The sequence below is a fragment of the Ipomoea nil genome, unplaced genomic scaffold (genome assembly GCF_001879475.1).
Source record: "Ipomoea nil cultivar Tokyo-kokei standard unplaced genomic scaffold, Asagao_1.1 scaffold1298, whole genome shotgun sequence".
NCBI classification, from domain to species: Eukaryota; Viridiplantae; Streptophyta; class Magnoliopsida; order Solanales; family Convolvulaceae; genus Ipomoea; species Ipomoea nil.
Window position 1 is genome coordinate 325,223 of NW_017617726.1, and position 16,384 is coordinate 341,606.

Sequence of the window (16,384 nt, forward strand, 5' to 3'; positions counted from 1 at the left end):
AGAAGTAATTATCGAACCTTTAATATTTAGTTAATGATGAATGAGTGTCTCCCCGTCAACCGCTACTCAAGTTTAGCCAAGCACATTTTTAAAATAGGGATTTGAATTTTTGGGTAAATGAAAGAAAATTTAAAAAAGAAAAAAAAAAAAAAAACGAAAAAGTGAAGACAGAGAGAGAGAGAGAAAAGGCATGCAAAAATAAAGTTGCATGACTTGAAAAAGAAGTCGTACTACACCTGCGAGGTGTGTGTAAAAGAGGGAGATCTCAGCCGTCAGAATCTGCAGGGTACAGCTACTATCTCATCTACTCTCTCCTTCTCTCCCGACCACTGCACCACCCCAACCCCCAACCCCCAATCTCCCTCTTTAAATCACTCTTCTTTCTCTCTTTCTTTCAGTACCCCGGATTGGTTTTACCTTTACACCAGAGCTCTTCTCCATCTCGATCTTGCAAACTAAACAAAAATATATTCTTCAAAGTCGAAACTCGATCATCCAACACAAAATGCAGGTCGTTAAAGAGTCACCATCGTCCAGGATTAGAATGGAGGCCGTCGGAGAAGGGCTAGCGGCAATCTACGAGAGGGTCCGGTTCCTGGCTTCCGGCAACGCGGTGGTGATCTTCACCCTCAGCGGCTGCTGCATGTGCCACGTCGTGAAGCAGCTCCTCTTCGGCCTCGGCGTCGGCCCCACCATCGTGGAGCTCGACCGTGACGCCGACGGCCGCCAAATCTACGCCCTCCTCCTCAAGCTCGCCGGATCCGTCCCCGGCAGCCAGCCCGTCCCCGCCGTCTTCGTCGGCGGCAAATTCTTGGGCGGGATCGAGACCGTCATGGCTTGTCATATCAACGGCACTCTCGTCCCACTCCTTAAAGACGCCGGAGCTCTCTGGCTGTGAGGCTCTGATCCCAACCCATACATACCCATTCCCATTAACATAGAATATATTATTATTATTATGCATGCTTCTGGGGTGGCCGGCCGGGAGGGAGAATCATATCATGGCGGTTTGAGGGGACAAACACAAACATCAAAATGATCAAAGCTCAGAAGATGTCTTCCATGTTCAGACACTCTTTTACTGTCAGTATAGTACCTATGTAGGAGAATTACTTTTCATTTCTAGCACTAAAATATAATATAATATAGGGCTTTTAATTATATTCAGATGTAATTCTCCCTCTCATGTTAATCAAAACTTCCTTTTCTTTTTTTTTTCTTCAATTTTATTTCATACTGCAATTTTACAATGCATTCTCCTATTCATAATGAATATATGTTTTTTTCTAAATCAATACAAATCACTTAGGGTGCGTTTGGAAACCTACAAATTTGGATTTTCAGTGTTTGGATGTGTCTGAAAAATAAGTTAAAGCAAATCATTTTTCATTAACTTGGAAAAATATGGTTGTTTTGGAGGAAAATGACCCGCCAAACACGGAAAATGAAACTATTTTCACGGAAATGACTCATTTTTCAAAAGTTATTTTCCTAATTTCTAAACACATCTTTAATGAGAGTACTTATACTATGTGGGGAGATTATGCTCAAAGTGGGCAGATTACTTATGCCCACCAGCATTTGGTCTTGTCTGCTCAACCATTTAGCTCTTTTCACATACTTTATCGAACGGGAGCTTAGACCGTTTAAAGCCGAGGATTCAACATTTTGAGAGAAGAGTAATTATATCAAAAATTGTACTTTCTTTAGGATAATTTAATAGATGAACTAGCTACTTTATGCATGGAAAATGAGGGTAAAGTACCTATGAAGTCCCTATACTATAATATTTTGTTCAATTTAGTCATTGTACCTTTATTTTGTTCAATTTAGTCCCTCTATTTTAAAAATTTGTGAAATTAAGGACAATTGTCCAAATATTTCTAGGAACATGGTTGTAATTATTTATTTTGGACATACTAATTTAATATATTGGTGGTAAAAATAATTAATTTTAAATATTTATAAAGTAATATATGAATAGGAATATAAATATCGTCAGCGCCACCCCCGCCACATAACCGAAGTTAACGGTAATATTAACACCGTTAACTATTGTCCTTAATTGTACCACTTTTTAAAGTATAAAGACTCAATTGAAAAAAAAAATGGTATACGGACTAAATTGAACAAAACACTATATCATAGGGACCTCATAAGTACTTTGACATGAAAATGATGATTTCTATTTTGGTGGAATCATGTACAAATGATTGTGTTGTACATAAGATTTTAGCTGGGTTTTTTTTTTCCCAAAAATAAAAATAAGAAAATGGAATTTGTTCATTCTCAAGTGTGAGGTGTAGGTAATATGGTTTTCATTTGATGGGGTACGTTGCTACATAACAAGAGCATTCTTTTCCCCAACTGATAAACAGACAAGAAAGCAAAACAAGCAGACGATTGCTTGGAGTTGAAGTCAAACTTTGGAGATTTGTGGACCTCTGAACTAACTTTTACTATGTTTAATGTGTCTGTCCCTCTCTCCCTCTCTCTGTGGTGTATATAATAAAATAATATGTATTTTTAAAAATATTTAATTATTTAATTCTAGATATTTTTTATGGATTAGATTTTGAAAATAATGAATAATGTCATGCCCCTTGCATGTAAAAAAGGTGTATTTATTGAAGGCACGCTTAATTTATGAACATGTATTCCTTTTAATAATACTTCTCCCATCTTGATCTGAGCATATGTATAATACGGAGTATATATATATATATATATATATATATATATATATATATATATATATATATATACTAAAACGAGTTCAAATCTTATAGATGAAATAAAAAGTATTAAGAGAATAGAAGTTAAGGCTAAAATTGTCAAATTATAATATTGTCTCATACATTAAAATCAATTAAATAAAAAATTATAATAGAAGAACAAAAAAAATGTTAACAAAGTCCTTGAGATTAAATATGGTCAAACAAAAATTCAATAAGAAATGTCATTGATGAGGATATAGCACAGTCTAATTGACCTAATAACTCAGGCAATAGGTCCAATCTATCAGGCCTAGCAATTAGCGTTTTGGAGTAATGTACTGTTCTTAACAAGTTTTGGTCGAGATTTACCTCCTTCGTGAATTTTGGAACAGCTTCATAAGACTTAGGAATTTAGAGGGGTTAGCGAACAGAGCTTTCAGTAAACTATCGTGTTTGTGTTTGGTAAGCGTTCGTTTACGTTCACTTATTAAGTTAAAATGACTTAAATAATGAACAAATTTTAAAGCTCGGTTCATATACGAACAGAGTTTGAACAGTTGTAGGCTCGTAAACAAGCTTGTTTGTGTTCGTTTAATAATGTTAATGAACACTTCAAAAATCTTAACAAACAAATACGAACAACCTTCATTTATTCATGTTGGATTCGCTAACCGCCCTACCTAGGATATGATATTCTCTAGTGAATTCGAAAGCCCGGGTTATTTAAAAAAAAAAAAAAATGAAGTAAAAGAAGAAGAAGAAATTAGTTGTGTTTTTTGTTTTATTAAGGGGAGAGAATGAGGGTCGGTCAAGAGGTGACGCAGAAGCAGGACGAGCATGAAGCAGCAATGCAAAAAAAAAAAAAACCAATTCTGATTTCTGAATGCTGATGCCATGCTAACAGACCATGCTTATACTCACCTTTCACCTTTTTGGACTAATCCCAAACCATATCTATTTGACTCGCATCTCATCTATTTATTAACTTCCGCCCGACTTTTAAGATTAATCTCGGTTATTCAATTCTTTTTCTTTTTCTTTTTTCATTTTCTATTGTCAACTCAAAACACAACTGCTTTTCCGACCTGTTTCAGTGTTTTGTCTTCCAAGTTTCAAACAATCTTCTTATATTTCCAAAACATAAAAAACAAAAATCAATATAACGTTCTTATTAATTTAACAACCTATAAATTAATTAATTCAAATATTGGAATTTGAGTATCTATGTTTTGTCCAGCTTTTGTCTAGGTCTGCCTTCTCTTTTTCTGCTTTTGTTCGAATTGCATATAGCTGTTCTGTTTCAAAGAATATCAGTTATCTTTTTTTTTTTTAATCAATTATTATATATACATAATAAGGTAGAACATATCTCTCCCTCGCTCCATGTGTGACTACTATGGGTATATATGTCCTAAGATAATAGGCAAAATCTTGTGCCAGACGAATCCACTTTGATAAAAATATAATACTTATATTAAAAAATATAATAATAATTAGGAATAAAGTGTTTGTTACATTTCTGTATTGGCCCAACTCATCTCACAAATAAAGATTCATCAAGGCCGGCCCTGAGGACGGGCGAGATGGAGTAGTTATGCTGTGCATCCGTATGCACCATGATGCATGGTGCATATACGGATGCAAAAACGATGTCGTTTTATTAAAAACACGCATCTCTCCTTAAAAAAAAATTCAGGTTCGATTCCCAGCAACAACATTATGTTGTTCATTCATTCTGGAATTTTAGTTCATAGATTATGGAATTTTAGTTCATTGATTCTGGAATTATAGTTCATCGATTCTGGAATTGTAGTTCATCGATTCTGAAATTTCAGTTCATAGATTTTGGAATTTTAGTTCATTCATTCTGGAATTTTTAGTTCATAGATTAGATTCTGGAATTTTAGTTCATAGATTCTGGAATTATAGTTCATCGATTATGAAATTTTAGTTCATATGTTGTTGCTGGGAATCGAACCTGAATTTTTTTTAAGGGAGACGCGCGTTTTTAATAAAACGACGTCGTTTTTGCATCCGTATGCAGTATGCACCATGCATGGTGCATACGGATGCACGGCATAATTTGCCGGCGAGATGGGCACTTGCCCCGAGCCTTAACGTTGGGAGAGGCCCACTAGTTGGTTTTTTTTTTTTTTTTTTTTTTTTTTTTTTGAAATGAAGTTAAAAAGAATGTTTGCATCTGTAAAGATTTAAATCCATGATTTTAAAATTATTTATTAATTTTAAATTTACTTATCAAAGTTTATATATATATATATATATATATATATATATATATATATATATATATATATTAGCGAACATTGAATTAATATATAATTACACTTCATAAAAATTCAAATTATCATTTAATTATTTTTAATTAACCCATACAATTTTTTAACTTCATATATTAAATGCCATTGTTTTTATTTTGCCTCGTTCTTATAAAATGATAGGACCGACTCTAGGATTCATGTGACAGTCTCATAAGAGAACCACTCTCAATAACTTAATTCTAATCATGATTATTTGTGAAATAATCATAAATAATAATTACTCCGTAATTAGTTAAAATTATATATATATATATATATATATATATATATATATATATATTGCACACACTAAATCTAATCTAGACAATTAGATGGATGCACACGATTTGTTCTCACGTTCTCACCTAAGCAAGTGGTCTCATATGATCCTATATATATACATATATACATATATATATATATGATTATTTCTGGTTTTTTTTTTTGTTGGGTTGTCGTTTTCAATATGATTCAGACGATGTCTAAGTGATGAGGGTACAATTATACAAGGTACCAGACAAGAATCCATAAATGAGAGCACAACAACTGCATGTTTATGTATTATGTTTGTTTTATATGGAAACCAGAAATGAACTACACGTAAAAATTATAGTCCGTAGTTGGATTATTTGACTCAAAAATTTTTAATTAGGTCTCAAAACAATTTTAAATTGTGTGATTACTTCGTAAGTGACATGTACTTCTGATTTTAGACAAATGTGAATATGTGATAGTTAACTTTTTAAAAATAATTTTTAATCTGTTTTAATAATTTTAAGTAAAATAATATAATATAAAAAACCAACCGCCTCTTCATCTCAATGCATTCTTTGTCTCCCGTTGGGTGTTGGAGACAAAGAATCAGTCGGGGGAGGGTTGGGTTTTCCATTTTTTTTAAAAAAATTATTTTATTTAAATAATTATTAAAATAAATTTAAATTTAAATGACACATGAATATCAAATATATATATATATATATATATATATATATATATATATATATAAAAGTTATATAATGGATCGAGGTGCATGTTGTTATTATATTCCTATTTCTTTTCTCTTATTTTTTTTTAGTACTACTAACTCTATTATAATGTAGTATCTGTTCATAATAAATTTTAAATAAATAAAAAGTCAATTATGTCAGAACATTTGTCTACCATTCTTATAGATATATATAGTATATTACTCGATTAAAGTACTATACTTTCAATACTTAAGATTTAAAACAATTAAGGACAATACTTAACAAAGTTTATTTTTAGTATAATGAAATTAAACCTAACAAATTTAGATACAAAAAACTAAATTAAACAAAACACTATAGTACATGAACCTGACAAAATACGGCAAATTATGCTGTGAGCACGTGCTCACCATGCACATGGTGCACACGAATCTATATCCATAATTTTTATAATGTATATCCATAATTTCTATATTGTACATCTATAAATTTCTAGACTCTTGGTGAGCTAAAATTATGAATCAAAAGTATAAATTTTAGCTCACCGAGAGTCTCGAAATTATGGATATACAGTATAGAAATTATGGATCTACAGTAGAGAAATTATGGATATAGATTCGTGGTTAGAAATTATGAATCTAAAGTATAAATGTTAGCTCAGCGAGAGTCTAGAAATTATGGATATACAATATAGAAATTACGGATATACAGTATAGTAATTATGGATCTACAGGATATAAATTATGAATATAGTTTGCTGCGTACCATGCAAGGTGAGCATGTGCTCACAGCATAACGATTGACAAAATACGTTGACCATATTATTCTAACTAGTAATTGTCACGTGCGATGCACGAACTATTATTAATTTAACAATTAAATTTTTTACATCTTCCGAATTAGCAAAGAAAGTAATGGTTGTGGAAATAGAAAAACGTAGTTGAGTTCTTGACCTCAGAATTAGTTTGATTAAAAATGTAAATATAACTATATAGTGTAATATTTAATGTTTTTAAAAGTTTAATTATGCTATTATTATGTTGATTTTAAAATTTATTGTTACTGGTATTATTATTTGAATTTGAATTTTTTTTGAAAGGAATTTGAATTTGAAATAACTACTTTAATTATATAGCTAATGTATTTAAATAAAACTTGTAAATAAAATAACAGGCGATATTTGTCGAAAATCTCCACCAAAAACTTATTCATTTGAAAAAGATTATTTATGTAAGAACTATATTTATTTTATATCTAATTTTTCCTCTTTATATATGTGGAGTCAAATTAATTATAATTGAGGTTGATATACACAAATTATATTAAATATTAAACTTTACCAATAAATTTGAACACAACAAACTTTTTCCCATATTTCATTATGCTTTAATATATATAGAGATAGAGATAGAGATATAATAATAAAATATAATTTATAAAATATAAATCTTTATCTTTATCTTCTTTATATATAATAAAGAATAATTTAGCCACAAAATTTTCCCTCCAAAATATAAATGCATTAGTTGTGCGGGTAAATGTATTTATACATATTTTTTTGAAGTTATTATGTGTATTTATATTTTATAAATTATATTTTATTATTATAGCTTTATCTCTATCTCTATCTCTCTCTCTCTCTCTATATATATATATATATATAGGGTGAGGCCAGGGTATTAGGTGAGGATTGTGGTCAAATTGCAGCCATCAGATCAGGCCAATTAACGGCCCCGATTGCACAAGGAGTCAATTGACGCGTAGTGGAATTTTGGTAACTAAGTTTACTAGTAATTAATAGAAGGGGTAAAAGGGTAAAATCAAAATTGATTGTGCAATTAAATAAAGGAAAGAGCGAAACGTTGGGGAGGAACGCGTAGGGTTAAAACGGCAGAAGTTCTGGGAAGCTGTCGGGATTGCACATTCACCACAGACGAAACCGAGAGCTCAAGCGACGACTTGTTGAAGCGGTGGGAGATAGTACACAATCAGGAGCTATGGCGAACGGAACCTCGAGAAGAAGTCAACGGCGTGCATCTGTTGAGGCAACGAGCAAATTCCGTAAGCGAAACCTTGTATATGTTTTTGGATTTTTTTTTGTCGCTAACTTGCATGTAAAATTGGAAAGAATTTTTGTGAAATTTCATGTTCGAATGGTTTGTTTCTGTGCAATTTTGGGTTATTATTATTATTTGTGTATAAAAACAATTTATGGTTCTGCTGTCTGTGTTATGCGAATGAAGAAGCTTTGAATTGTATGGTTTTTTGTGCTTGGGTGTGTTATTGTTTTTTTTTTTAGTACAAACCACTGTCATAGACAGATTGTGTGGTTTCTGTTCTTGTTATTTTATTTTTGTTGTGTTTTTTTACTAAAAACGCTGGTAATGGGGGTGGATTCAGCCGTGGGAGTGGTGGTGGGTCTGGGATGCCGGAACTGTGACGACGGGTGCGACATTATGGAGATGGCGGTGGGGTTTCAAAACGTAGTCGATTTTTATTTTTTTTTGGGAATTTGACTCAAACACGCCGCTAGTGGGGGGTTGGTTCAGGGGTGTGTATGTGAGGGCGTGGGGGTGCAGTGAGACAGGAAGGGCAGAGAAGTGCATTTGTGTGCGATAGTATAGAGACATAGGTGCATATTTTAAACGTAGGTTAGTTAGAGTGTAAACACCGCTAGACATTGTCCATTGAAGCATAGAAACCTAGTATTTTTGTTTGAATGTGCAGTGTACGTCAAAGTTGACATCGTAATCAATTGAACAAAAAAAGAGAGTGGAATACTAAAAGCAAAAGACAATTTTAAACTGGTTGGGAATATGTAATGTGCATTTGTTGATTTAAGAGGGGTGCATGTATTTAGTAATAAGGTTTCATGACTGGAGGTAGTATTTGTGCAATTGAATTATGCATGTGTGGTACGGTTAGAGTGTATGACAGTACTTGTACTTGGTGCATTTTATTACACTGCGCAGTAATTTAAGGAATATGTGGAATAATTAATGTGCATTTGATGAGTTTAGAAGGGTGAATGGTATGCAGTAATAAGGTTTGTTGACTAGAGGTAGTATTTGTGCAAGTGCATGTATTTAGATACCTATGTGCATTCCCTTGATCAGTTTGTGTGCAGAATCTTTTTGTTTGGGTGATGATTTAATGGGAATATGTTAGAGAGTAGATACGATGCATATAATCAATAGTGATTACATAATTGAATATGTGTGATGAAGGAATGAGAAAAATGAGGTGAGGAATGAAGTTGGTTGGTTTAGGATGATGTTTAATAGGGAGATTAATGAATACATCTAGTTTCTATGGTACATTTCATTTATGTGCATATGTGGTTTTAACCAACATGCAGTGGTTTGGGTAATTGAAGTTAACTCCATTTTGCAGGCAAGAATGCAAAAAGAACACAACATTCAACATCGAATGCCATTAATTCGAGCCTAGATGATGATTTTATAAGTCCGCTAGTACGAGCTACACGAGCAGAAAACACACAAACAAACGATGCTTCCGAATACGAATTCGCAACGTTTGAAACGATAAATTAACTTAAAGTTGTAATCTTTGTTTGAATATTAAATGAGTTTATTTATTTGTAAGTGTAGTAACTGTGAAAATATAGGAAGTACGTTCCCACATGCAAAACAGAGGTTGTGCATCCGCGAGTTTAACCAAAGTGCAAAAATGCAAAAGCAATGAATGTATTAAGATTATTATTTTTCATATTACACGTGTGATGGATTGTGCATTAGAGAGGATTGCATATTGGAAGTACGAATTTAAGGGAATGCATTAATTTTTAACAACATCGAACACTCGTTAACTAATATTAAAGTTTTGCTTCAGGGTTTTTCACGGTTCAGTACTTGTGCATCGGTGAAGTAGTATAATGTGCAAGTATGGACAAGTTTCCAGGAGTGGTTTGTGCAACGTTGTGAATTATCATTGCGTCAGTGCGATATTAAGCGACGAAAAATATTAAAAAATAAAAATAAAAACACCGGAGAAGAACAGTGCACAATAAACATAGCGGGAACAACATCCACGACAGAGAAAGAGAAGAGAACAGTGCGACGATCAGAGAAGAAGTCACCGGTTAGCAAGCACGAAGCTATGGCGAACGGAACTCCAAGAAGAAGTCACCGGCGTGCATCAATTGAGGCAACAAGTAGACTTCGTAAGCATCAACGTTTAATTTCTTTGTGATTATGAATTTATTATGATAGAATGTGTGCAAAATTGTATTGCATGTTTGTGAAATTGAGTGCTAGAATATAGTGTGTTAGAGTGGAATTTGGGTAGGGTTATCACTCCATATTAATTCACGTCACTTGATATTCCTATCCAGTTAAAATGCACACGAAACTGTTGTTGGAACCGTTGGTAGGAAAACAAATAATAATCAAATAAAATTGACTATTATTTTCTAGAAAGAAGGGAAGAAAAGATGAAGAAAAATGGCTAGTGTTTGGTGTTGGGTTTTTGCAAGAGTCGAGTGAGCACTCTTTCCTTAAAACCTTATTTGCCACCTCCCAAAGATGCTAGGAGCGTTGTGGCCTAGGCTTCCCAGGATAAAACTTTCTATGATTCAGTGTTTGAGCATTCAAACAAAGAATCCGGCGAGCAAGACGCGGTTATGAACACAGTAGGCAAAGAAAGGGAGTAGAAGCAGAATTTTGAGGCTGGAAAACAATATTTCATGTACAGTGATAGTGCTGTAGTGTTGTAAAAATCTGCTTCTCACTACCTCTCTTATATAGAGGTGAAGGAGCCAATAGCTTTTAATGAGGCACTTTAAGGCACCCCCCACTACACCTTGTAACAACAACATTTACCATGGGTTTCAATTCAAAAATAAAGATTGGAATTAATTCCGTAACAGTAAGAATTGAACCCAACGGTCACAGAAAGCAGTACAGGTTCGTGTAGGCCGAAACTTCCAGTTTCGACCATCAGGCCGAAACTGGAAGTTTCGGCCTTGGTGCCTTGTCTCGTCTCGGCCTCCTTTGGCCGAGACCACAGTTTCGGCCCATGCCGAAACTACAAGTTTCGGCCCATGGCCGAGACTTGGATGGCAGTTTGGCCGAAACTGCTCCAGTTTCGGCCAACCTAGTGGCATTGTGTTGGAAAATTATTCCGGAGTTTGCATAACTTAGCCCGCAAGGCCAGCCAATTTCCGGACGACATTCGTGCCCGCAGGTGCCGGCGCACACGAGCTCGGGCTTGTGTCAAGCCTTTTTCAATCTCTGCTAGTTGGAATTTGATTTGCACCCCCCGCGCGAGAGAGCCTCTATGCTATACAATTCTACAAGCTTCAAAAGAGCTCTTCTATATAAGGGGGGAAATCTTCATTCCAAAGCAATGTGGGACAAAAGCTCACTTTTTCCCTTCATTTTCCAACTCAAATGGGTCTACTTTGAGAATCAATATCTCATTCACCCATTATCCGTTTTGAGCGTACAATATATCAATCTCTTCGTCTCACTACAAAGTATCCGAATCCACTTTGACCCGACCCAAATCGGAAGTGGACCCCACTGATAATTGTACCACAAAAATAGCCACTTAACATGCCATTTTATGCCATTTTAAGCTATTTTTTCCAACAATCCCCCACATGAATGAAAAATTGATTTTCGGGGTATTTTGAAATCGGAAACAACTGTGTTCAAACGGTCGATCCCTGCATAGGATAGGTAGAGAGTCACTATACCCTTTGAACCTTCCCTCGTGAAGACATGTTTACTCTACTGGCTATACGGTAGAATGCGATGTCTTTGAACCAACTGCCGTTTGTGTAGACGATGACATATCTCACACAGAAATCTCCCAACCATGCTCTTGCTCTCATGAGTGTGCCCGTTTTGGTCGTGGGTCACCGTTCCTGGTTCTGCGAGAGTTTCTAAAGAATTGTGCCCAACAATTCTCCTTTGAAGCGACCCTCACTTCTCTCTAACATAGGTGATTCTTTCTCGAGTATCCCGCATGCTCAAGAATCATTAAAGCATTAACATGCTAGCCTCTTGCGGGAGTCACTGTTTTAACGAGGAGTGGTAGGGAGTCCAAGACCCCCATAGTGACGCGCTCCGTTCCATAATTTAGTTGTCCCATTGAACCTAGGTGCCAGCTAGGTTGGGTATCCACTATAGAACTTTTTTTAGTCCAAGGGCATTAGACCCATTCCTCGTGTCAACTTCTCCACAACTTCTCTTCCTAACCCTTTGGTCAGCGGATCCGCTATATTGTCTTTTGACTTTACGTAGTCAATCGAGACAACACCAGTTGTGAGCAGTTGTCTAATGGTATTATGTCTACGACGCACATGTCTAGACTTACCATTATACATATGACTCTGTACTCTCCCAATTGTGGCTTGACTATCGCAATGCACACATATTGGAGGTACCGGTCTTTCCCAATTAGGAATATCCTCTATAAAATGGCGTAGCCATTCAGCCTCTTCACAACCTTTGTCCAAGGCTATCAGCTCAGATTCCATCGTGGATCTAGCTATCACAGTTTGCTTAGAGGATTTCCATGCAACGGCTGCACCGGCTAGTGTAAACACGTAGCCACTCGTGGACTTAGAGTCCTTAATATCAGATATCCAGTTCGCGTCGCTATACCCTTCAAGTACGGCGGGATATCTCCCGTAGTGCAGTCCAAGATCACGAGTATACCTCAAGTATCTCATAACCTTTACTATTGCCTTCCAGTGCATAGCACCGGGGTTACTCGTATATCTACTGAGTTTACTAACCGCATAGGCAATATCCGGCCTAGTACAGCTCATAAGATACATCAAACTACCAATAACCCGAGCATATTCCACTTGTGAAAAACCTTCTCCGTGGTTCTTGGTTAGATGAATGTTTGTATCAAATGGTGTCCTAGCCACTTGACTATCATCCTTGTTAAATTTCTCAAGGATTTTGTCAATATAATGTGATTGGCTCAACACGAGACCATCAGGTCTTCTAATGATTCTAATCCCGAGGATTAAATCGGCCAAACCCATATCCTTCATGTCAAATCTTGCATTTAACATGTTTTTGGTAGACTTGATCATCCGATCATTACTACCAACGATGAGAATATCATCGACATATAAACAAAGGATGACATAGCCGTCTATCGTTTCCTTAACGTAGACGCATTTGTCACTTTCGTTTATTTTAAACCCGTTAGTTAACATCGCGTGGTCAAACTTCTCGTGCCACTGCTTGGGCGCTTGTTTCAAACCATATAGCGATTTAACCAACTTGCACACTTTCCTTTCTTGGCCCGGAACCACGAACCCTTCGGGTTGTTCCATATAGATTTCCTCATCTAATTCGCCGTTTAAGAAAGCGGTTTTAACATCCATTTGATGAACTTCCAAGTTCCGCAACGCGGCTATGGCAAGTATCATCCTAATGGAGTTTATTCTCGTCACGGGAGAATACGTGTCGAAGTAATCGAGGCCCTCGCGTTGCCTGTAACCCTTGATTACAAGCCTAGCCTTATACTTCTCGATGGAACCGTCCGGTTTCATCTTCCTTTTAAAGACCCACTTGGATCCTAAGGGTTTACTACCCGGAGGAAGATCAACTAGTTCCCAAGTGTGATTTTGTAGAATAGAATCCACTTCACTTTTTATAGCCTCTTTCCACATTGGTCCTTCCGTAGAAGTCACGGTTTCTACATATGTTCGAGGCTCGTTCTCTATCAAACAAGATAGAAAATCGGGTTCATTTTCTAATAAACAAGTTAGAGTACCCGAATCGTACTCTAACAAGTAAGTTAGAAAATCAGGACCGAATGATTTTCCAACTCTCGCCCGCTTACTGCGTCTCGGCTCGAGCTCGGGTTCTCTCTCGGATTCCCCACTATCATTATCCATAGTTTCGTCAAACGTTCGTTTTGACGTACTTGGTCCCTCGTTGGACCTACAAGGAAATATATTCTCGAAAAAATATGCATTCCTTGATTCTATTATCGTGTTCTCGTGTACGTCCGGATTATGGGACTCGTGTACTAAGAACCGATACGCACTACTATTATGTGCATAGCCAATAAAGATACAGTCCACCGTCTTAGGACCTATCTTTACTTTCTTAGGTGTTGGCACCAACACTTTGGCAAGACACCCCCGCACTTTCAGGTACTGGTAGGAAGGTTTCCTACCGTTCCACAGCTCATAAGGAGTCTTATCGAGCTTCTTTCGGGGTACCTTATTCAAAAGGTAGTTACTTGTCAAAAACGCCTCACCCCAAGCATCTTGAGGTAGGCCCGAACTTATAAGCATCGCATTCATCATATCTTTCAATGTACGATTCTTTCGTTCGGCAACACCGTTCGATTGAGGCGAGTAAGGTGCAGTACGCTCGTGTATTATACCTACACTTGCACAGAAGTCACCAATAGGTGCTTCGTACTCACCACCTCTATCGCTTCTAACCTTCTTAATTCTTCGATTAAGTTGGTTTTCCACTTCATTCTTATAAAGAACGAATTTATCAACGGCTTCATCTTTGCTCTTAAGCAAATACACATAGCAGTATCGTGTGCTATCGTCGATAAATGTGATAAAATACTTATTACCACCTCTCGTTTGTATCGATCTAAAATCGCACAAATCACTATGGATTAATTCTAGTGGTTCAGTTTCCCTTTCAACCGATTTGAAAGGTACTTTAGTTAGTTTTGCCTCAACAAAAATTTCACACTTGTTATTTGTGTCAATATTAAAGTTAGGAATATGGTCCATGCTAATTAATCTATGCATAAAATTAAAGTTAACATGACCTAGTCTACCATGCCATAAATTGGAAGACTCAAGCAAGTAAACAGAATTAACTTTGCTTTTATTGATAACAAGAATTACACTGAGCTTAAAGAGCCCATCAGTTACATATCCTTTACCAACAAACATTCCTAACTTGGACAAAACTACTTTGTCTGACTCGAACACCATGCGAAAGCCATGCTTGTTCAACAGAGAGCCAGACACAAGATTCTTCCTCAGCTCAGGAACATACAGCACGTTGTTCCACGTTAGTTCCTTCCCGGAAGTCATCTTCAGAACCACCTTGCCCATGCCTTCCACAGCAGACTGAGCAGAGTTTCCCATCCACACCTTTTCACCCTCAACGGTCTCAAAGGTGTTGAACATCTCTCGGTTGCAACACAAGTGCCTGGTTGCACCGGTATCAATGAACCATTCACGAGGGTTTGAGCCCACGAGGTTCACCTAGGTCACCATAGCCGAAAGGCTAATCTCGACCTCCTTCTGATTGCTATCTCCAACAACATTGGCTTCAGAACTCTTGTTCTTCTTCCTTGGAGCCTTGCATTCAGATGCTCTGTGGCCATGCTTGCCACAATTGTAGCATTCACCAGGAAACTTGTTCTTGGTAACGCCACCTTTCGGACCTAGCTTTCGCTTATCCTTCTTGTTCCTCTTGGAGCTCTTACCGTGCTCCACAACATTGGCCTTAGCGCCAACAACGACAGGAGCCTTCCTATCATTCATCCTGTTCCCTTCCTCAATCCTGAGTCGTTGGATCAGGTCCTCCAGATTCATCTCCTTTCGCTTATGCTTAAGGTAGTTCTTGAAGTCCTTCCACCCTGGAGGCAACAAATGGATCACAGATCCCACCTGGAAGGCTTCACTTAGCACCATGCCCTCGTCACGGATCTCATCAAAGATTAATTGCAAATCTTCTGCCTGACTTAGCACGGTCTTCGAATCAACCATTTTGAAGTCGAGGAATCGGCCAACTACAAATTTCTTTGAGCCGGCATCCTCACTTCGGTATTTATGATCCAAAGCTTCCCACAACGCTTTTGATGTGCTTATCTTTCGATATACATCATATAGCGTGTCACACAATCCATTCAGGATGTAGTTTCGGCAAAGGAAGTCCGAATCCTTCCAATAGTCAACCGCCATCACGGATTGTGCATCTTGTTCCTTCAACTCGGGAACACTCTCGGACAAGAACCTTGCCAGGCCGAGAGTTGCTAGGTAGAACAACATCTTCTGTTGCCACCTCTTGAAGTTCGAACCAACACCGGTGAATTTCTCCGGCTTTTCAGCCGAACAACTCGGTACCGAAGGTACCCGAGACATGGGAATATATCCCTCAGTGCTCCCACCATCTTGTGAACCAACGTTCACTGGTGTAGCTTGGGAATTAGCAACATTGTTGCCATTCCCTCCACTGTTATCCGCAACCACATTATTGTTGCCATTTCTTCCATTGTTGTCCGCAACAACATTATCCTCCCCAGAAATTGGCAGTACGGGATGCTCCATTTTCTTCAAGGAAATTCGGAGAAGACCACCAACGGGAAAACAAATATATAAGGTTTTAAGACTGTTGGAACCGTT

At 36.7% G+C, this 16,384-nt stretch overlaps 1 protein-coding gene across 1 annotated transcript; it reads left to right on the forward strand.

The window, feature by feature from the left end:
- Nucleotides 1–416: 416 nt before the first annotated feature.
- On the forward strand, nt 417–1,192 carry LOC109184962 (glutaredoxin-C9-like). Its single transcript, XM_019334957.1, has one exon. It carries the CDS (start codon nt 506–508, stop codon nt 896–898), a length of 393 nt encoding a protein of 130 aa, XP_019190502.1. The 5' UTR covers nt 417–505; the 3' UTR covers nt 899–1,192.
- The last annotated feature ends 15,192 nt before the right edge of the window (nt 1,193–16,384 follow it).